Here is a 23,188-nt window from a genome sequence, read left to right as displayed (position 1 = left end):
CACTTATAGAGACCGAGCTACAACGCTTCACAACTTTCAAGCATTTCAGCATTGATTATAAACTCCAAAGCTGAAGGCTTTCAATGCTCTGCAGTGGGAAAACAATTCAGCTGAATGCCGCAATACTAGGAAACCTTTTATCAAGTTATATAGTATATCACACTTATATACAATATACGTATTTGCTTTATGGTATAACTGCTCAATGTGTGGCGTAACATTATATCCTACCTTTGAGGTTTCCATATCAGTTTCTTCCACTTCTTTTGCTTGGCCTATCAGTGAAGGTACAGAAAAGTAAGTGAGAGGCCTTGCTAGGTTGAAGTAAATATAAAGAGAAGCGTATCTTGATGTCTATATAATATTGGAACAGCGAAACAAAAGGGATTTAAAATGATGCTGCTAAATTGCCATATTCTAACACACACATACAATATATACACAGTGATAATTTTACAATTGGCACACTGCGAGTCCCAGGGATTCGCTTGTCTGAAAACTGCGCGTCCCAGGAAACTTGTCACGAGTCCCAACATACTACGGATGCAAATAAAACATAAACAACGATATATAAACATTCAGATTTAATTTATTTATTATATGGTTTAGGGTTAGGGTTTATTTATCATTGTACTAGTCTTTCAGCTCGTAGATCCTCCTCTCTTTGCAGCCAAAAGTCTTTTGAAATGTGCGTATTTTTCCTTGCTTCCCCCGTTTTGCTTCATGATCATCGATCGAATCTTCTGCAGTTCTTTTCTTACTAGTTGTATTTTTTAACTGCGAAATAACTATCCAGACTGTTTTGCTTTTTCTGAAACATTTTTTATCTTTCTTACACTATTACGAAACTCTTGCTATCGCTTTCTCTCCTTCGTCTACTAGTGTCTGCTAGTCTCGTTCACGCGAGAATTATTTCGCAAAGATTATGTGGAATAAATTGGTTTGCTATCGGATATATGTGTTTTGGTTTTTTTTTTTATAAAAATTTCTTTGCGTCCGAAAAAAGCACATTACTTGAAATTGTGCGTCTGGAAGAAAAGCTGTGCGTATCAGACGCAGGACGCAGAGGTAACGAGAACACTGTATACACCATTAAAACCGGATAAATAAGAGCTAGATCAACTCCGAGTAAGGTCTAACACACAGGCTTCGTCCCAACAGAGGGTGCCGAATTGAAGCATCCAAGATCAATGTATCACTTAATGAGCAGCTGTCACTGCTCGTTCATATGACGTAAAAAAATATATACTATGTTGACAAATTGCTGTGGAAAGACTAAGCTATAAAACAAATTCATAGAGTAAGCCAATTGTTTTCCTCATGAATTGGACTAGCCAACCATTCCTATATGTAGGTCAGTCATTCACCAGGAAGCAGCATAAGAAATTGAGCCGCTTTGCAAAATCCACCGTCACTACAGCAAAGAAGATACATCTATTTTAAATCTTTGAGGTTATGGGAACATATTGCTGTGTGTATGTAAAATGCCTTAACTTGTGGGCTGATGGTGTAAGAGAAACATTAGTCCAATCAGCATTTGGTGATGACCTTACAATGTGAATTACATAGTGATTCACCAGAGGCCTTGAGATGACTCAGCTGTGGAAGCCTGAACACACACAGTACTCGAATACATGATGTGTAAGGAAACTATGATGTGTGTAGGTAATCTAATACAGCAAGCACTAACTACCATAAGAAGTAGAGCATACTTCAAGAGTAAATGGCAAGCTTGAGTGCATCCTTTATTCTTACTTATGTTTAAATCCGGGTGATTGGGTTTGTGCAAATTGTAAACTGAATGACTGACTAAATATAGAACGAGTTAATTGAAAAAGGTAAAAAAAAGACATGCTTTTGTATTTCCCTAATGCGTGCCTTCCAAGTAATAGTTAATTTAATTTTGTTTTTAGACATTAATGCCCAAATTCTGATGAAACAAAGACAAAAAAAAAAAAAAAAAACTAAAGTCGAAGCTCAACTAAATGGGGACATATTAGCAAATACGCAATACTCGGTACAGCAGAGCAGTTTAAAAAAATTGTAATGTATCAAATGGCAACAGAAAAATCAAAGCTCAACTTAGAAACTGCATTTTTTAATTTTTGAATAATTTTATGAGGTTTATCAAATTTAAAAAGAGGTAAAATGGCCATTCAAAAGCATACTGGGTCTCCCTTTGTAATATTAAAATTTCACTACAAGTCTTGATCTTAATATCGGAGTCACACAAACTCTCCAAAGCATTACTGATGCACTCAGGTAACATAAGGTAACAGAAATCCAACCTGACCTTCTGTTTGTGCATGGTGAACAGGTGGACACCATCCTGGCCTCTCTTCTAGCTGTCATGGCCTTTTTTTCCCAATCACTTCAATTCTGCTCGTTTGTTGTCACTTGTCCAGAAAGCATCGCCCATCCTCATTAAGTCCTTAAATCACCTCCGCAAGTAAAAATCAGCGTGCACTTGACCAAAAAAATCCCAATGATGCAGAAATGAATCACCTGTCTTCTTCAAACCGGCTAAAAACCAGAGAATGTTGTCACGCCAAGGATGCTTTTTTTCCCCCTCCCTCAGCACAAACGCATTAAAAAAAAAGCTTTTCTTGTCATTTTAAAAGTGTCAAGAGTACGATAAAAAAATGAGTGATCTGACACAAGCGACATAAGATAAGAGTTAAAAATAATAATAAGAAGCAATAGCCAGTAGCTCAGGCGGTGCACAACCTCATTTCCAAACTCATCAGTTCAAATGTGAGAGCTGAGGCATGGATGAACAGTCGAATGAGGGAGGACGGCTCAAGGATACGAGTGCTCTGATTGGTTAGTTGGGTATGGTGTGTGTGTGGGAAGGCCCCTTTGGTAGGCTCACAGAGAACGGTTATGCTCGATAAGGGTGGTCCTTCACCTCCTTTCATCGCCTCCTGGCTTCATCCCCCTCCATCCCTCTCCTTCTCCTTCTCCCTCGCCTCTCCATGGAAGGCTAGCACCACAGATACAACTAGGTTGCGACAGCATAACCAAATTCATCATTTTCCGACGTAACTAGCCTACGACCGTGACCTAATTTCACCAAGTCGTGCTCTTACATCATCATGGCCATAACATCACGCTGAGCTTTTATGCAGCTGCAGCTGGACCTGCTGAGCCAAGTGTTTAAAATTCACTGAGGAGAATCCAAACATTTGCGACAAAACACGACAGATGTTTCTTAGCATTAACAATCACTTTCCACAAACAGTTAATGAGATAGTATCTGACAACTCAAAATTATCATGTTAAATGCTATGCTAGAAATAAAAACATGTTATAACTTGTCAAACACCTTTTTAAAAATATATAGATCTTACTAAGGTCACCTAATATTCTTAAAAAGCCCAAAATACCCAAAATTTGTGTATTGTTTTAACAATCACTCAAAGGATGTTGTTTTTATGAGCCTCCAGACTTTTGAGATCAGATTATGCTGACCTCTTTGAGTGGAAGCAACTATCCAACGTAAGCAAAAGATCAATAATTCTGCAATCGAGAGAGCGGAAGAGCAACAAAGATATTGAAGATGAAAAACTCAAAGGGAAAAAAAAAGGTTTTGATTTACTATCTACCAACAATGCAATATCACAAAAGTTCCCTGACAGTAATATCAATTATGCAAATGTATAAAAGCATTTGAAATAAGTATAAACACTGCCCTCCATATGGATTCAACACCTGAATGAATGGAACCTAGACGTTTCCAGGCACTCTCTGACAATCCCTTTTCCATGCATTATTGAGACGCTGAGTTACTGTAGTTATATAATCAATTTTGTCTGCACCACTTAGACTTCATATACCTGCGTTGAGGTCCTGTCTAGCCTCTCAAAAACATTCCCACTGACGCACTGTTTAAAATGATGCTCGCAATAGTTTTAACCAGCAGAGAGCACCAAAGCATAGAAATCAAAGACCTATAGAATCTAACATTTTTAAGTGAAATCAGAACAAACATAAAATTCAGATCTTCTCATTTAACACCATTGTCTCATCTCAACCCACCTTTTCAGGTTCATTCCCATTGCAAAGATACTTCTGGCTACATCTGTGGGTGAACTGGTCTGACTTTGCTGTTTTAACACGCCAACATCTACTCAACAATGTATGCTCTGAACCCCGCCCGTCCCTTTGCCCTTGTTTGTGTGGTTCCAGCAATCAAAGCCGACAATGACATTCCATGGCTTGCAACTGCATTGAGGCCACAGGCATAGCACATTTAGACACATGCTCGTCTCTCACAAAGCCGTCAATGCCTGTCATACACGGGATGAGTGGGCAGAACTACGACAAATGGGGTGACAGCAGTAAAGCAACTCGCTATACCCTTTTATAATTCAAGCCCAATATTACATTTGGATTGCAATGCGCACTCACCTGATTTTGTCAGTCGCACTGTCAGACCTGTACAAGAACAAACACAATTTCAACGTGATCCTCCCACACACAAATTGACTACACTTGGTTGCAACCAGATGCAGGGCCCATATTTAATTCCTCACCAATCATTTTTTTGCATATGGCAAGTACAAAGATATAAGGTATGGGAAGTTCAAACTATGGCACAATTTCACTGGCTAACATGAGTCTGCTCAACATAGACCTGATATTGAAACAGGCATTCAAAGCTATTCCGGTGAGACCGCACCGTTCTCACATCGCAACCCATTTGCTAGAAAGTGCATTTCCGCAATGGTGCTTACACCAACTGTCACATCAAATTCCTTTGTTAATATTTCTAACAAAGTTAGAATTACGCCTAATATGATAACTGTTTTTGCTAAAAAAGTCAAATAAATTACTCAATTTTATCAAAAGTAAAAGTTATGAGTATCCAATACTTTTTTAATGATAGCTTTATCTATATATGGGATGATAGGCCAATTGAGTACTGTAATTTCATTGTCATTATGTTTCGTAATGTGTATGTTTTATATAAATAACTTCAATAGATGACAACAATCAAAGTAGCATTGACATTAAATCTAAATTTGATCTCCACGTCTGGCAAGATTTTCTTTCACTATGAATATGCTAATATACAAAACTCTGGATGATGTAACAGTGACGTCTCACTTCATCCCAAAATTGTATCTGCCTCATCTCCATCCATGACTCATGGTAGATACATTTTCAAAGTCACATTGTGTTGTTATATAAGCCATTACATTAAAATGAAAGAAAGTCCACAAGCACATTCCGGAAATGACAACTGGTCAGCAATGCTGATGCAGCTGGCAACAACAGCATCACTTTGCCTACAGCTAGGACACCAGAAAACACATCTATGCAGATGAACTGCAGCTAGTACTTGGCTAGATTCTGCAAAGCAACAAAAGTCCCGAGAGTGCAGAGCAACTGACAAAAAATGAAGGTGGCAGAGTCTTTAACAGGCAGCAGTGCAGCAATCCCCCTCCACCCAACATGCAGCCGTTTTACCTGCAGAGGAGACATGACATTCCGTGCCCTCTAAAGCTGGCCACAGAACGCCATTCGCCCTGCAAGCAGCTGCATATGCCCCACTCCAGAAGAAAAAAGAGCAGCCAGCCATTCCATAGGTACTGCTTCGAGTATGCGAGTAAAGATGGTGTTTAAGCAATGAGTAGGAGGTAAACCCTGAGAAAGAATCATTGGAGAGGGGCAGTGAAAGAATACTGTAAGTAGATGCGATGACTCAAAGACTGTGTACTGGGTGGTGATATTCTTTCCCTCCACCCCTTATTTTAAAAAACTAAACATTAACAACAGCATATTTTCATCCCCGCAAAAACTTTGTGTGGTTCTAGCCTTTATACTAGAATAATATAAAACTGTCCTTTTATAGTATCAAAAGGTAGTGAGCAGGTAGTGTGGGTAGTGAAACTAGTTGCTCTGCCCAGTCCAAAAGATAAATAAAATAAATAGTTGCAAGGAAGCTGGAATCTAATCAAGACAATGTCCTGGAATAAGAACTTTCATTCATTCACAGGGTACCTACAGTGATAGACAACCTTTCAGGTTGAACCAATATTCATATGGTGTCTGCACAAGTGTGAACCACAGAAAATGCAACTGATTATTCATGTAATACCATTAATAGTGGACAAAGTGAATACACTAGATTCTGATGGAAACTTGAGCTTGCTTTTTTTTCTTAGGGGAGGACAATGTGGCCTCTAGTAGACAAATAGCATCGTGTACATTAAGTGATTATTCTCCTAGGTGGGTGATGTGATATTTAAAGTGAAGAATTGCACATACAGCATCTAAACACACAAGTAGACAAAATAATATAAAACACAATGCTCACCTGCCCTCTCTTAAGATTGGAGTTAAGAAGCGAGTGTTATCATCTTCATGGCTACTTTGTTGGCTGCTTTGCTGGCTGCTCTGCTGGCTGCTGCTGTCACAGAAAAAAAGAGACAATTATTTATTCAACACTAAAACTGTACTTGCATTTGCACAAAAAAAGAATACTGCATAGGATCTAGGACACAGAAAATAATGCAAAGCACACATCTTCAGCATTATTAATGTAGGATTCATTTTGCATTGCAGCATTTTTTTTTTGGACCTGCGGGGCATAAGTATTGCATTATCCATCATGCTGCCCCAAATATGTTGACATGACACAAATCTCTAACGGCTTATGCTGACTATAGAATAGATTAAACCAAAACACTATCATGCAACTGCTCTGCAAAACTCAGGACTATAAAAAAAAAAAATCACAAAACTAAAGCAAACATCTTTCTCCAATAATGTAGTCTAAAAAAAAGATAATTTATGCAACACATGGAAGGTAACATAAATACATAATTTCTAAACATGATTTTGCAAGAGATTTATTTTACTTCCTCACATGCACATATCCAGTAGTGACACAAGATGGGGCTACATCATATCTATCTGACTATGATGACTTAGGTTAGGTTGTTAAATAAAAACAGCTGAAAAAAATCCCTATTCAAGCCCTATAAAAGAATGTTATCTGTTTGGGGCCAGAATTCATAGTTGATTGAGTTGTAATGTTTGTTAGTCTGCAAGCATTCTATTCAGGTTAATGCATGCAGCATAAAAATAAAAATATTAAGAATTGTTTTTTTTTTTTTTTTTAATCATGCACGTATTTGGTATTTCCAATTCATTGTACTTCATTTTTAGGGTATCATATTGTAAGTGATACTCATTCCTACCTCACTATTGTTTTATCATGTAGGCCTCAGTATAATACCAAAATACAAGTGAATTGTCATGCAATAAATTCGACAGACTTCATTTTTTTAGCATGAAAACATTTTGTGCATGGGCTCAATCTTATATGAATTGTCAATCACACAAATATATAGGTTTGGTTGCACAAAAATAAAAATTGCAGACCTAGTAAGCCTTTTCTTTAAGTGTTGTTTATGCGTTGTGGTTCTATTAAAGCAGGAGTTCATATTTCAATGCCATTTTTCAGTTCTTATTCATATGAAAGAAGGATTTAAGTTAGTAATGTGTAGGCTTTCAGTAAATAATTAATGAGTGCCCTAGATTTACAACCATAGCACTTTGAACATGGCAGAAAGGAGCTGTAACCTGAACAAAATGACACCAGCATTCATTGCCAAAAAACAATGAAATCAAAAAGATAGCTCTTAGTTCATTTATAAGTAGCTAACACACAAAGTAGTGCCCAACTTTCAGTGACTATTTTAGTGAAACCAGCATTTCTGTCTAACTAAATACAAATCATAGAAAATGGAGCTCTTTCTGCAAATAACTAATTCATGCCATTCTCATTTTGTTCAAATGCCACACATTGCTAAGGCCAATGGCAAAAGAAGGTTTCGGAACATTAAAAGATAAACTGTCTCATCACATTAAAAAAAATAGTTTTATAGTTTTTATTTCTAGCATAGCAAATGCAAGAATTGAATTACAATCCTTAACACTCAAATTGGTGTTCGTATATGCATCAAACCGTTTTGAATCCACTCCTTCCTAAAGTACCCCATTCTGTCCACTCACTGCCATGCATCCATGCCCATCTGCATCCATTCATTATCAAACCTCAGGCATATTTAATTCACTCCATATGAAGTCCTTCCAGTCACTAATGCAGTTGTACAAACAAATCAACAGCAAGTCACCTCTTCTAGTTTTGCTTCAGATCTTCGTGGTTGTTGTAGAATTACGCAAAATGTCCCAGCAAGAACAAGAACATTCACAATGATTTCCCTTCACTTTGGTTCCTACGCTTCTAATTCGTGGACTCCAGTTGCATCCAGTTGTTATAGTCTTGCCTGCCACACCGAGTGGACTTTTAACTGACGTGGTGAAGGTATTGGTGATCCTTCAGTCTAGTGAATTTTTAAAATGACTTTAGTTACTGTGTAGTTCATGTGACTGTACTGATTATGGACTAAAAGTGAACATTTACTCAATGCTTAGTCACGTATCTCCATCTAGTAAATTGCTACTGCGCAAGATGTTCTTTCACAAGAGATACAAGGTTTTGAAAGTAAAACAATTCATAACTCTTAAGTGTGTATATAGAAAAATATATAGATTGAAATGCTTACAGTAGACAATGACTGGCCAATTGCTTTTTACCAGTTGACGAAAAATGTATCAGAACAAAATTTGCAAAGCAAAATTCTAAAAATACAAACACTAATTGCTTCACAAACGGCCTTATGGTTTCAAGAAGTCTCACTTGTGATTTTCTACAGAATATATAATAGGTTTTTATCAAATACACATTTTTCCTTCTCTAAAGTATAGCTCCAAAGATTGTGAACTGCAACATCATTATTCCAAAACTAGTTGCTTGGCAGCAGCTTAATACTGAGTGTGATGCTACATGCCAAAAAAAAAGTGTTTAGAACAAATATCTATTTGAAGCACCTTTTTATTGTGTCAACCTGCTGACACTGAAGTAATGAGTTTGAAAAACATTGAGAGAAATAATTGGGTACCACGTCACCTACTGTATTGTAAGAGAGCTCGTGTGATTGTGCTAAAAATAGTGTTCTATGCAAATACCCTTCTCTTACTTGAATTTTTACATATACTTCTCACTGCAAATGTTTCACGAAGTACCAGCCCAAGGAGTGTGTACGGGCAGTAATCAATTGGCATCCTAAATTGTATTGTGCGGCATCTCATCATCTGAAACTGATGATGCACTGTTTGCACCTCAGCAACAAGGGTGTTCCCCCATCTTATCCGAGTCACCTCCCACCAGCCTTAAGACATTAGGTAATCGAGTACATGACTACCCGACCACACCCACCACCACCACCACCACCACCACCACCACCTTTCCACAGCAGCCCTTTACCAACTGACCCAGCACAAGAACAGACCACCATCTGGAAAAAAAAGTGTATGCTTCCCACCCCACCTGCCTCGGGCAGGGCAGTATGCCGGCTAACCCGGAACACATGGGACAAAAATGGAGGTCAAAATAACAAAACAAGGCCATCACAGGCATCGTTGGATGAAGAGAGAAGCTCTACACCAATCACACTACCACCTTATTATAACTGTTGCCAGATTCTTGACTGACAATCATTAACCCATCAATGTGAAGGAGTGATGCAAATGTGGGTAAGCAAGGGCAGTGTATATGATAAAATTGACAGCCTGGCCAGGGAACTGCTTCCCCTATGTCTAAGGTAGTTATTGGTTTCCACATGGCACTGAAAACAAATGAACAATAATTGCACTTTGGCAGAAACAGACTAATGCTTCAGTTTCTAAGGGAAATGTTCTTGCAAGTTACAGAACAGAATAAATCCATAAACTGATGTTGCATAGTCTATAGTTCTGTTCATTTCTTGCTACAAAACAGGTTGAATACAGGTGTCCAAAAATACAAAAGCATACAAAAATAACACACATCTGCATGCAGATGTGATATTGCTATAATTGTAAATGACAAAACCTGTAATACCTGAATGATTTATAATACACCAACAGATGCTGAAGATTATGCTTGATGAATGCCAGACTGCAGTCTGAATATTAAATACATGGAGGATAAATAGCAGATTTCAAGGTGAGGGGAAAGCAGGTCTGTGCTGATGCTTCACTGGGTACAATGACAGAATCAGTTCCAAGAATGATCTCTAAGGAAAGATGGAATCTTGGAGAAAGATAAGCTATTGATGATGTGAGCAACAAACCCATTCATTTAACTTTCCTTTGAGGATTTAGCTAAGCCCTGTGTGAATGGTTGTCTGTCTCCTTTTGTCCTACGATTGTCTACCTACCGATTCAGGCTGTCCCCTGCCTGGTGCCCGTAGTTAGCTGGGATAAACTCCAGCACCCCCTACAACTCTTTTTAGAAATAAGTTGTTCAGAAAATGAATGAATGAAGGAATGTTTCAGCCCCAAATACTAATACAGGCCAATCCTTAGTTCTTGTACACATTCTTATTTCAAAGTGATGGTTTAATTTCCAATGTAGATGATGGAGTAATGTCAAAAGAAGACAGAATATGCCAAAATCTTAAAGTTAAATTCTCAAGTTAATCATGTACTATATGATACCTTAGTGAATTATCATATGGCCTGAATCAGCGTGGAAAATGGAGATGAGTGAAGTAATAGTAAAGAGAAAAGCTACGTAGGGAAGGCCCATACCAACCTGCTCTCACTGCATTGGTCCTTCTTCTCTCTGACTTTCAGCCATTTCCTTAACAGGAAACGTTTCCGCCGTGGAGAGGCACTGGGCGTTGAGCAGCGAGACCATGAAGAGGGAGCATCTTCATCGCTGGATGGGGTGATCTCAATAGATGGCAGCTGAAGGTATTCCTTGGACCCAAAGTGCGAACGAGCCTTAAGGTGAATGCCACTGTCCTGTCCACTTTCCTGCGTCCTTTCACTGGGTACGTTTCTCATTCGACGCATTTTGAAGCGCTTGCGGCGGAGAGTCGGAGTCGAGGAGCTAGATCTCATGGAGCTCTCTGACACTGTGTGGCCACCTCCATCGGAGTAGACAGGTACATCGTTCGGAATGCTTACTTGGAGCGAAGGTGGTCTAAGTGTGTCACTCATGGCAAATATACTTATTTCAATTCAGGAATGACGGAGCTGTCGCCTGGAAGCTTTGTGGCTTTTGAAGAACACAGTAACAATATACAGTGTATCCTTGCCTAGTCGGTGGTCCTCATGCTCCTCAGGCACCATCAATTGGAGTAATGACTAAATGGCTAAGTCCTGATAGCAGCTCTTTTGGGTCTAACAAGGTTCTGTGAAGATATACTTTGTTTTGTGGCTGTAGGATATTCTTATCGTACAAAACTCTCAGGTTAGAGGAGGAGACAGGGGTGGTGTTGGATAACAAAAGGAGCTTTTGAGTAACTGATGAAACATGTATAAGGCATGTCAGGCAGCGTAACTTAACTCCCTGTCCTCATCCATTCTGGGCACCTGCAGACAAATGTTTAGGTCGAGTCCAGAGTCTTTCCTGCCAGAGCTATCACCTCGGCCCCTTAGTAATGTGGGCGGTACTTTTGATATGGTATATGTTGATGTAGTTTAAGGTTAGTGAGGTAATTTGATGATCTTAATGTAAAGTTGATCCTGGTTGTTGTAGGCCTGGCTGTGGCATCCAATCTTGTGCGCTGGATGGTATCATTTTCTCCATGCAGTTACAGCCTAAGGGTTAGAGTGAAGTGATAGAACTGCAGGGTTCAGATAAGCCTGATGGTGCTGATGGCTAAGTTAATAAATCAATAACATACCCAAGACAGCCACACATACACACCATTAAGTCAATCACAAAAAATGGTAGCATTGTAGTGAATGGGTGTACAAAGTTACACACTCTTACATGATTGTATAAACAAACGGACTAAAGCCAACACCATGCACGTGCCTAAATACCGTATTATATTATCTTTCCACTGTGGCTCAATGACATTTAAGCAGCAATCAACTGTGTCAACAAACAGATTTTCATTCATCAAACATGAAAGCCACACGCAAATAACTACAGCAGAATTTATACAACTGAAATATCGTATGATAAAATTATTAATTCAAATGAGGATGTATTTTACTTGATAAATAAACTCTTGATTGAGCTCAGCGAACAAGTCACTATTTCATCATTTTTTATATGCGGTGTACGCTTGCTTTAAACAAATATTATTGGATATTAAGTAGATACTTGTGAGAAACGAATTACATTACCATAATTATTTGTTAATGGATATGCATCTTTAAGTTCAAACTCTGTTATTGAATTTTCTTGTCATACATTTTAAAAGAGTTCATCAATCTTCCTCTATTGATAAAAAATAACCTAATTAGTATTGGAAAGAATTCTAAAGAAGGAGCTATTGCAGAGGAAAGCAAAAGGGAGCAGCAACATTCATGCAAACCATCTTTTATGTATGGCTGAGGGGTGAATACTAAAACGTACTCCCAGTGACCCGCAGGCTGTGGTTTGGAAGCAGGAAAACATCATGAATTAGCCATGACGAGACGTTTCTCATTACAGCCTCACATGTTTTGGCAGCTTTGGGTCAGATGCTATTTCCAGGCTAAAGGGAGATGTCAAAGAATGTAGTGCTCATGACTGCTACTTCATTGATTTTTTGCTAGGTTTTTTCTTTCACATTTAAAATGAGAAAGTGTAATTCAAATCAAGAAAACCATATGGCAGATACAAAACAACTGTGCAATGTGAGAACGCCACAATATTAAAAAACAGAGTGCAAAGCAGGTGGCAAAGCCGAGCAGTCCAGCTATTTTCTGTCAACCCATCTTGATAAAGTTGTCATCCATACATTAATGTCATGAAAGATGGACTAAATACGCAGAAGCTGGGTTGAAAAATAAACAAATCTCACCAATTGACCATCAGAGTCAGTCTAAATGGTTCATCACAATTTCTGATTCATTTTTGAATTCCAAAACTAGCAGAAAACAGACTTTTATGTATTTTTTGTTGTGTTTACTGGAGTCACACAGCATTAAAAAAAATTATGCATTTAAAAGGGTGACTACAATTTTCTTGTTCGATATAAGAGAACACAGTGCTCCAAGCTGTTTAGCTGCAGGGTCATTGCTATAATCATTGCTGGAATAACCGAAGCAAAGACTGCTGACTGACAATATGTGGACCAAAGTCCTGTATCTGATCTTCATGGTCTCCCAAAGAGGACCTATTTTTTAGCAAAATATTTATCAGTATGAATGAATAAACAAAAAAATGAATAGCCCTAAATTAAATACATATTTTTAAATAAACAACATTATTAATAAAATATATGTTTGAGCGTAAGGGCATAGTCAAAAAAAGTTGAGTTATTGGGGACAGAATATTATGTCCGGGCCTGCTTGACCTTTTAAAAATAAATGATTATACTCAGATGGTGTTTGTGGTTAAATATAGTCTTGATTTCTCATGTAATTCTAAAATGTGGAAATCACATAGATTGTGTCAGTAGGCCTTTTATTCTATTGTAAAGAGCTTTAACTGCATTGAGTCATGAGTTTTTTTTCCCTGGACAACACTGTTGTTAACAACATTGTGTGTTTTTACACCACGAAAAGCAAATAATGAAATGCTTTCATGTGGATATAAATAATTGTCAAACTTTGACAAACAACACAAAAGAGATTCAACAAGCACTGTTGTCAAGGTGAACGTAGTAAGGGAAAAAATGTGAGTGTTAATTGTTATTGTCATTCTTCATGGGAATACTCGAACAGCATATAACTGAAGTAAGCATTGCTGAGATTCAAGCATTCTTCACTTTAGTCAAGGGACTAAAGCTTCACCACAATAAATTGAGAATCTGGTGATTAGCATGTTATACAAAAAGCAACTACTACTTAATTCTGCTAATGATATTAGTGCTGATTTATTGAACCGAACCAGTCAAGGTAACCCTTCTGCTGAAATCTGTTCTGCAAGCTCAATTGTCCGGAAATGCAACTCAGCTTTTTATCATGTCAGTGTGCAAGACTAACCACAACGGCTGTTTGTCAGTTGGCAGAATTTAATTACAGCTGACTTTATAGTCTCCGATGTCAAGCGTTGTTGCAAGCTTGCCATCTTCCTCTGGATAGTCGTACTGTAACCCTCCTTTGAAAAAAGGGTAAAAGACCCCAACTGCCCATTTTTTTTAATAGCCTGTCTATTAGTCGCTCCTACCTTTCCTGAAAAAAATTCTAATCACAAGTAGCAAATAATGAGTCTCACATTTATAGATTGTACTACTGCACAAAAAGGGCCGAAAAAGCCTGCCAGGAGGAGTTGCTAAGGCAATCGTAATCACTGCAATTTTGCAATTTACGCAGTCACATTCAAATGCATACTTATCTGAAATTAAAGGTGGAAATTTGCAATGAGAATAGGATTATTAAAAACTGATTGGGTACACATCTATAGTGTAATGTAAAAAAAAACCCTTCATTCCCTGCTGATAAATACAGACAGACTGCCAATGACCATTGTTTAAAGGAGACCTTTCCCAAGGCCTGACTGTTTCAAAACAGCTGAGAAAAGAGAGGCTGTCGAGAGTGTGAGGTGCATTCAAAGTGGTTTCACCCAAAAGGGACACAAACCTGGAATCGAAGCTGAAAAACTAACGAGCAGTTTTAAGAAATCTGTAGTGAGCGTTTTCATAGAAACAACATTACCAGGACAGGTCATGGTGATAATGTTACACGCTGTCAGCTCCACTGTGAAGCAACTGCAGCACAAAAACCATTACTGTCACTAATGGTAAGGTAAACTATATTGTATGTGACACAACTGTGTGAGTGCTGAGAGTAAGTCAGTGAATTCTGTTATTATGGATCCACACCATATAACTTATACAGTATCTTCAAACATTTTAGTGGTGCTTGAAGCCATTTCACCATGGGGGACAAAAAACATCCAAGTCTGCAGTTTCTTTCAACAACTATTTAGTAGCTCTGAAAATGTGTATGGACTGCACAATTTGGAGGTAAAGTAAATCATGCAGAATTTACTGAACACTCACTATATTCAAGAGTCGACGACTATATTTATAACAACAGTAAAACCATTTCCCTAAAGGTTCACAAACAAGCAAAAGGAAGTGAGCCCTTGACTTCACATCCAATTTATATATTCCTTAACAGGCAGGGGAAAAACAACTTTGAGCCGAGATTCCCGTTAAACCGCCAGCGTTTAAATTTTAAAAGTTCAAGGGTCAGCAGTTGTATTCTCCTTGTGCAGCCCAGCAGAACATTGCAGTAAAGGAAAACTGTTACTCACTCCTTGCGCCCTGTGTTTGGCTGGTAATCAATTAAGAGTGTCCCGCTACCTACTGGACTTAGTTGGGAGTGCAACTATGATCATTATAAGGATAAGTGGAACAGAAGAGGAATAAAAAATAATTAAACATGAATTTTTTTATGTTTGTACTGTTGCAAGATATCATTGTGGGTACAGAATTCCAATGTGATAAAATAACTTGCCTGCAAAGTATATAACAATAAATATTGTGACAGTGTTGCCAATTAAAACACACAATAGCTTTAAGAAAGCAGGGTGTAAGACAGTTTAGGTTTGATTACACTGTCCAAACAAATCATATTGCTGGTCAGGTGTTTATTTAAATGCCAAATGATGGCTCTTATATTTTGAGTTGATGCAAATTGCTAGTATGAAAATGCTCTCATGTCACATGTAAATAAGTCTTCAAGCAAACTAAGACACACTCTAATAATGTGAATTTTACTATTGAAAAAATACAATACACGTAACATAGCTCTTAATTTGATATTGATTGTGATTCACAATGTATAGCCTCTTTAGTTGGGTCCAAATATACAGACATTGAAACAGGCTATACTAGCTTTGTCTTTCCATTTATTTACTGATTTATTCTTTTAATGTAGCAAAATATAGATCTTGTGATAAAATGCGCTTTTGTGTTTAAGTTTGCTGTGACTGAGATTTGATGGTGACATACATGTGTACTCTCTACAGTTGAGTAAATAATCAGCATGTATTCATTCACTGCAAGTGGCATTTTATGACTGCTGAATAATGTTAATGGAATTTCACACTTCCTTAAGTTGTAATTAAAAGCACTGGAGCTTATAGTTACATTTTAATAATGGGGTTGTTTTCTTTTCCTCATGTTTACACATTTGTTTTACATTAATACAATGGCAAATAATGTATGACACTAAAGCTACTATACAAAAATAGGACAATTAGAACAAGCTTGTACTGTCAGGGAACGGAACTGGCAGTTAAATGGTTTGGTTGTAATGTGAATTCACCCAGAGTAATTCAGTGCAAGCACACAGTGACTATATTGGCCAGTCAAATACCTGGCATCACTGCCAAATAGCATGCTTATAAAATCCCATCTCAGTTATCCATTTACTCACAGTGGAGACTGAGAGAAGTACATTTAAATAATAAAGAATGAACAGAAGCCCCTAGTGATCACTTCAAATTCATTAACATCTGAAATGTGTGGTGAAGGTTAGTCTTGTTTGGCAATACTAATATTACATAACATCGGACACAGCAATGGAACCTCCTTTTGTTTCAATCCCCGCCCATAAATAACATAACTTGGGCTTTAACTACAACAGTACTTCTACTTACCAATGCTTCAACCGACAAAATTTACAGGTTACGAAACATTATTGTTTCAATATACGATAATGTTTCCAGGTAAGAGATTATAGTAGCTAGTTATAAAGATTGGGGAACAATCTATACTAACTCATGGTAAAATGCTGCTTTTAATTTATTAATATGCAGGCCTTTATCAGTGCTGGTGTTGTTCCATTCAAAATTTCACCTGTCTATATTCATACTGAATGAATTCTCCCAATTGGATCCCTTAAGAGATCTCCTCTTTGTCCAGTCAATCTATTACGGAGTGAATAAATCATTTTGTCTATTGGAGAAAATTCAATTTATGCTGAAAAGGTTGCTGAATATGTTATATTTTTCTCCCTTTTGCTCCACCGTCTGCAGACATACAGACAACTTGCTGCCAGCACAATGCTAAAAATATGCTCTAATAAGCCTAAAAACTACACACCAGGACATGTAAACTTCACAAAATGCCAGTGCAGTTAGGAGGGAAACCATTTGACTAAAAAAACAAAAACAAACCTATAATAAATTATACAAGGAGAAAAAAGTAATCTTAAAGCAAGGGGAAGCAATAATTCATAATGACATGGATTTTGTTACTTTTATACCCAGCAAATTCATTAATATATTTCAGAGAGGAAAATATCAGCTATGAAAGTATAAAGGTTGGTAAAAGAATCAAACCCAGTTAAGACATCACCATTTTGTCATCTGAGATAAATGGTAACAGCATGTAGAGTCAATATCTATAATTTATAAAAGAGAATGTTTCATCAATGTTTGTGACCTTAATTTGTTGAATATAAAAATCTGTTGGGAAAGGATTATTTACCAGCTCGTGTTTAATCAATACACTAATTACAGGATATATCCATAATATATCTTATTTTTCCATAATGTGTAATGCTTGGATGTACATGATTACTTGTAAGTTTCAGCACGTCCATCTAGATTTGCTCGATGGACATGCATCCACCCTAAATTAGTTCATTACATCACTGACTTGTTCTGCAGCCAAAGAAAACGGGATCAATCATCTATTGGACAAACTCAAATTCATCTACTCTGTACTAAATGGTGAAGATAGGTTTACATTTTATCTGCAATTATTATGTTCAGTTGAGTTTTTTCTCCCTAATCGATATGCTCATTCATTAGCTAAATTGAACAGACTACCGGACTAAAGTGGGCCATTGATTAATGGTTAAAAACAAACAAGAAGTCAATGGCGCGCACACACACAAAGATATTTGATTTACGAGAGAGAAGACAGCATTCATGTCACGTTTTTAATTATTTGATTGTTGCCAGAAAACTGATATAGAGCTGTTGTACTGATGTTCAAAGATGACATATGCTAAAAGCTTTGCAAAGTAAATAGGAGTTGTGCGCTTTTAAACTGTTCCTGAGAGGAGATGAGAAAACAAGATTTGTATGCATTTCATATTTCTCTTCTAGATGAATTGCTAAAGTGACTGATTGCATAATTGCAGTTTTTTTTTTTAAATTAATCATGATTTCTGGTTTTCAATGAAAAATAATGCCTGGTGTTTTTAGAACAATTTGTTTCCACTTTTGTTTCTAGTGTACAATGAAGTTAATTACGTAGTGTTTTTTGAATGTCCAAATCTTAATTAAACACTTTTGGTCTATACTACACTGATTCAATACCCTTGCCCCAACTTTGAAGTAGGAATTATGAGAAATTCCTCCACACACTATTAATATGTCATCTTATCATCATCCACTGTGAATAGCTTGTCCTATTGGGTATGGAAGTAAAACTCTGCCGCAAGAATTCAATTTCCAGTAGCAAATTAGTTTAACAACTTTAAGCACAATCTCACACTCGAAGGGCATACCAAGTTCCTTTATGGTTTCTTAACAAACCACTTAATATTATTTTAAAACCACGCTATGATCCTGCATAAATCTGTTATCAAGACAAATTCAAGTTAAAAAAAGGCAAGAAGGTGTTTGGTATAACAAAGGATGTACATATATCACACAGATTATCGTGGGTAAAGAATAGAGCACGCATTTAACCTGTCCAGTGAACAATACTATCGCAATTACGGCTTTCATCTTGTATAAACATCTGCTTCATTGCCCCGTGAAAGTGTTTTGTGGACAGTTTAATGTTGTCCTTTGGCTATCTGTGGAACATGGACAGTATAATAGTACATTATGCATGCATAATAGCTGTTAAGGGTGTGTTTAGCATTCAGAGGTAATAATTACAATCTACTTTTATTCAGCCTCCTAATGACGGACACAATTATGGAAAAAGATAGTAAGTTGGTTAATCATTTCCCAAGGGCAAAAATGCACACATTACAAGCTTTGTTACTTGAGCTCAAAGAAAATTACTTTCATTTGTTTTACTAAATGACACAGTTTATATCCAGATGTCATAGGGGACACCTGGATTTAACTAAGCCATTTTTATATATGCCATTCAATACATAGGTAATTACAGCAGTGATTTACTTAATTGGATATGGAACAAAGAATTCTGCCCTAACCTTATTTAAAAAAAGTCTGCTGAAATGCAATAATTATTTAATTCTTTAGAGGGAGGAGAAGTCACCTCTATTTACACGCTGTTGCTATGAAACCAGACTGAAGAAAAGGACTTGGGAGTGAAATGGCGAGTGATATTCTAATTGTAGTTTTGACACTTAAAAATGCCTCCATGTAAAAAGTTGTCAGCAATGAAAAGTAGATTCAAGTCATATATATGCATACAATACATGTAGTAAACACAAGCTCTATGAATGGGATCAATATAACTTTTATTAACACCTACTAATACCGGTCAAGTATTCTAAGTACGCAAATCCTTTGTAGCCTTTCATTTGTATGAGTAGGCATGAAAGCGATTATTGGAGGAATGTTAATAAAAGGGTTGTTTATTAGTGAAAGGATTATTATTATTATTAAAGAAATCTAATCTTTTAACTAAGAAAAGAAAGAATGCATACCTTTCAACACAATGCTAGGCAATGTCAGGCACGGCAATTTAATATTAATTGTTGGTACTTGATTATGACCTCGCTAATTTTGACGTAAAGAGAAGAAAAAACATTCTTCCCAATAAGACAGAGCACTTGAGAGAGTTGAAAACACAAGTACTTTTTCTTAACAGTATTACTGAACTGCAAAAAAAAACTTACACTAATAGAAAAAATGGTAATCTGAATACTTGTGATAAGAATAACAAAGACAATTCTAAATATTTCTTTTACTATTTAGGAGTCATAGAGCTTCTAAAGATGTCTCTTGTAGTTTCATTAAAAGCAAAAGAACATTTGCCCTACAATTATAATGCAAAAACTTCTTAAATAGGTCGAATTAATGTTCTGAGTGAAGTTTTGTTATGAGGATCATGTTGAAAATGTGTGCGTGCACAAACCTGTGTGACACAATATTGTTTTGGAAGCTAACTTCCCGATATTGAAAATCTGTTTGATTTGTATTTTCTTAAGGAAATCAAACAATATGTGTCCTACGGTGTCAAATGTTGGGGAGAAGCTAGAAAGAACATTGTGTGAAGACTTTCCTAAAATGAAAAGAATGGCATTTATCCAAATCCCCTGATGCTAATTCTCAGTTCAAAACAGCACAAAGTACAGGAAAAAGGCCAAATGATGATTTATTTTGCATATTGCCACAGTCCACAACAAACAAATATTGAGAAGGCTATTAAATATTGATGACCTCATATATTTCCATTTCAAGGCAAATCACATTTTCAAAAAACAGATGCATTGTATTATTATTTTAGACAAAACCCTATCCATTTATAACAAGCCACAGCTGTTGTTTACTGCATTTCAGGGCAAAATACTTTATTTATGGCTGTTTTCAGCTAAGAAATTTGAGGCTGACGCTAAAGTGGCACCTTTCACTTTAACTAATCAAAATACCCGCCTGCTGACGAAGGTAAAGCACCTTTATCTCAAGACTCCTGACAAGACAAACACGGTCTCTCAATCTAGGTGCTGATGGGGTGATGATGGGGTCAAAGTACTCAGTTCTCAACTATCACATCCCTTCTGACACTGCCCAAACATTTAGTAAAAGTGGGACATATTCCCTACTGGCTCATTCACTCAAGCACAATCAAGGCAAACCATGCAGACAGAACACGTTAGCAGCATGCAGCTTTGTATATGTATTGCTCTTCAAACGCTATAAAAACGAGGTGGTACGTATACGTTACCTCGGCGTGGAGTAGAGTCAAAGATCATTCTGCCATCTGTCAAGCAGATTTACAAAAGAAAGCAAGCCTATCTCCTCCTCCCCTGTTGCTTTCTATTGATGGGGAGAAAAGTGTATTTCCCCCCCAAATATGAGGAGGCAAATAGGAAGAGTTGCTCTCCTTCAGCTGTGAGGCAAACGAGAAGGATGCTTTCCTTCTCAGGAATCACAACGTCCCCCCGTCCCCCCTGCTACTGTTGCCGCTACTGCACAATGCCATTGCCCCCCTCTCACCATACGTCGCCCGCCTCCTTTCTCTGCACTTCCTCGTCCCGCTCCACTTGGACTCACTCACTGGTGTGCATTCATAGAGGAAACCACAGAGCAGCACACTGTGCTATACTCAATCAGATGCAAATATTACAAGGCAGACAAATCCTCCAGTCAACTCAGTTTTTTAGAATACTGTTGTACACTAGAACATGTGTAGATGATGTCACAGATGCTTTAAATAGGGATGGCTAAAAAAAAAAGCAAAATCTTTAAGGATGACGATGTTTTCTGCTTCTTAATTGCTGAACGGTACAATACAAATGGGACAGAATAAAAGGTCTTTCATGTATTGAGGACAGATGTAGTGACTCATCTTTATATATATAGTATATATATAAACACATATATACAAAAAAATCTAATCCTATGGCTGCTTTCCCAATGATGGCAAAAAAATGAAATACACTATATGTGAGCTGGTGAGTGTGTGTGCAGGATCGGATTAGATGCGCTATTTTGAGACCCTCAGTTGTGATGCACAATGGTAGAAAGGGGGGTGGGGGATTTTTGTGACTCTTTTAGGAGAATCTGTCCGAAAAGTGCACCACTCTTCTTACTCATCACATCCATACCAGTTTCCACTCTTGTCTTTAAGAACAATTTTACGCTTTGAGGTTAATAACAAGTGCAAGGCAAGGAGCAAGTGATGGGTTTGACTTGAGGATGAAAATAGTAGTCATGTAGTGACCTAAGCCATTGCAGCAGTTATCAATTTTTCACATGCAGGAAGGATTTCAAATGCTTAATGCTAATTTTCATTCAAATTCCTCTATGAAATGAACTCATTAAATGAACTGCACTCGTCAAATACCTACGAATCACTCCTCATTTTGTTTGTGCTATTTAATAAAATGTATATATATATAAAATAAAATAGTATCTCAATTTCCAGCAGCTAAAAAATAAGGAAGTAAAATATCAAGCTTGAGTGTGCATCTCAGTAAACATAACTTTGTTTTAGCATAAGTACCTCATTGCACAAACATGTTAGGAAAATGTGATATTATTGTATAAAAGCTTGTGCTTACCAGAAATTCCTGCAGCTTGTAGCTCAGTTGAGTTCTCTTGAGCCTTTTCCTTCCCATCAGTTATGGAGTGCTGTCCAGTACACATGGCAAACAAACATTTTGTGCCATATTTTCTCCACATGACTGTGAATGTCTTCATGATGATTCATGGAAAATTGGGAATGCATGTGCACTTTCCTGATGAATACCTTTGCACAATGTAATCCTGCAGATCTTTAGAAATGCAAAGTAAAGCTTAGTATAAAGAAAACGCTATGCAGAAAAGCAACACTTCTTTTTTTGGGTTAACCCAGCCGTGTGCTGGCTCTCAATTGAAAACACCTGTAATGTGATTGGTGTATTCTCAATGCATTGACGTTTCTATGTCAACTGAGAGTGAAGTTTTTCTGCCACCATGTGGACAAAACAACAACCTTCATCCAGGATAGTAAGGATTGCATGACAATGACAATTGGATTTACATCTTAATTTAAAATATTACAGTCTTTGATTTAGAGCCACATACAATTTAACTGTAGGCATCTGTGTGTGTGTGTGTGTGTGGGAAGTTAAAGAGAACCATAAGGATATTATCATGACTTCATATGGTGGTCACACAAGCGGATTAAAAAAAATCTGTTCCTGCACTGTGAAAAGGCTGGTTAATTTAGTGAAATATGATATACTAAACTGCCTTTACAGCATAGCATTTACATTTACTCAATAGGCTTATTAATTTAAAGAGTCTACTTTTCATTGGTGGATAATTAACAAGGACCCTAAAGTGTGAACTAAGAAATAAGTGGTGGAGCTTTGCTGAGCCACAACTCAGGCGACACATTGGTTTTTCTTGATCCTGCATATTAATTCAAGCAAAAATGAGAAAGAGAGATTAATCAAGGTCAGACTCAAAGGAAATGCCCTCAGGGGATATTTCAGGCTCAGAGCATTAGTTGACACAATATCAACTACACACAATATTTTTGAACATTCATAATCCACGACTGCTTATTCTTACAAAGGAGCACGG

The 23,188-nt window shown here is 37.2% G+C and overlaps 1 protein-coding gene across 1 annotated transcript in view; it reads right to left on the bottom strand.

Moving 5' to 3' along the window:
* Window positions 1-22,445, bottom strand: part of gramd1bb (GRAM domain containing 1Bb) — a 52,178-nt gene extending 29,733 nt beyond the window's left edge. The window contains exons 1-3 of the mRNA XM_077722109.1: window positions 22,180-22,445; window positions 10,652-11,664; window positions 6,323-6,415 (exon numbers count right to left, since the gene is read on the bottom strand). Of these exons, the coding sequence (XP_077578235.1) occupies window positions 6,323-6,415; window positions 10,652-11,061 (503 nt within the window). The 5' untranslated portion in view covers window positions 11,062-11,664; window positions 22,180-22,445. The remainder of the gene's footprint in view (window positions 1-6,322; window positions 6,416-10,651; window positions 11,665-22,179) is intronic.
* Between the last annotated feature and the right edge of the window lie 743 nt (window positions 22,446-23,188).

Source organism: Stigmatopora nigra, chromosome 8, assembly GCF_051989575.1.
Source record: "Stigmatopora nigra isolate UIUO_SnigA chromosome 8, RoL_Snig_1.1, whole genome shotgun sequence".
In the NCBI taxonomy this organism is placed as follows: domain Eukaryota; kingdom Metazoa; phylum Chordata; class Actinopteri; order Syngnathiformes; family Syngnathidae; genus Stigmatopora; species Stigmatopora nigra.
This window is presented reverse-complemented; position numbering and strand designations above follow the sequence as displayed.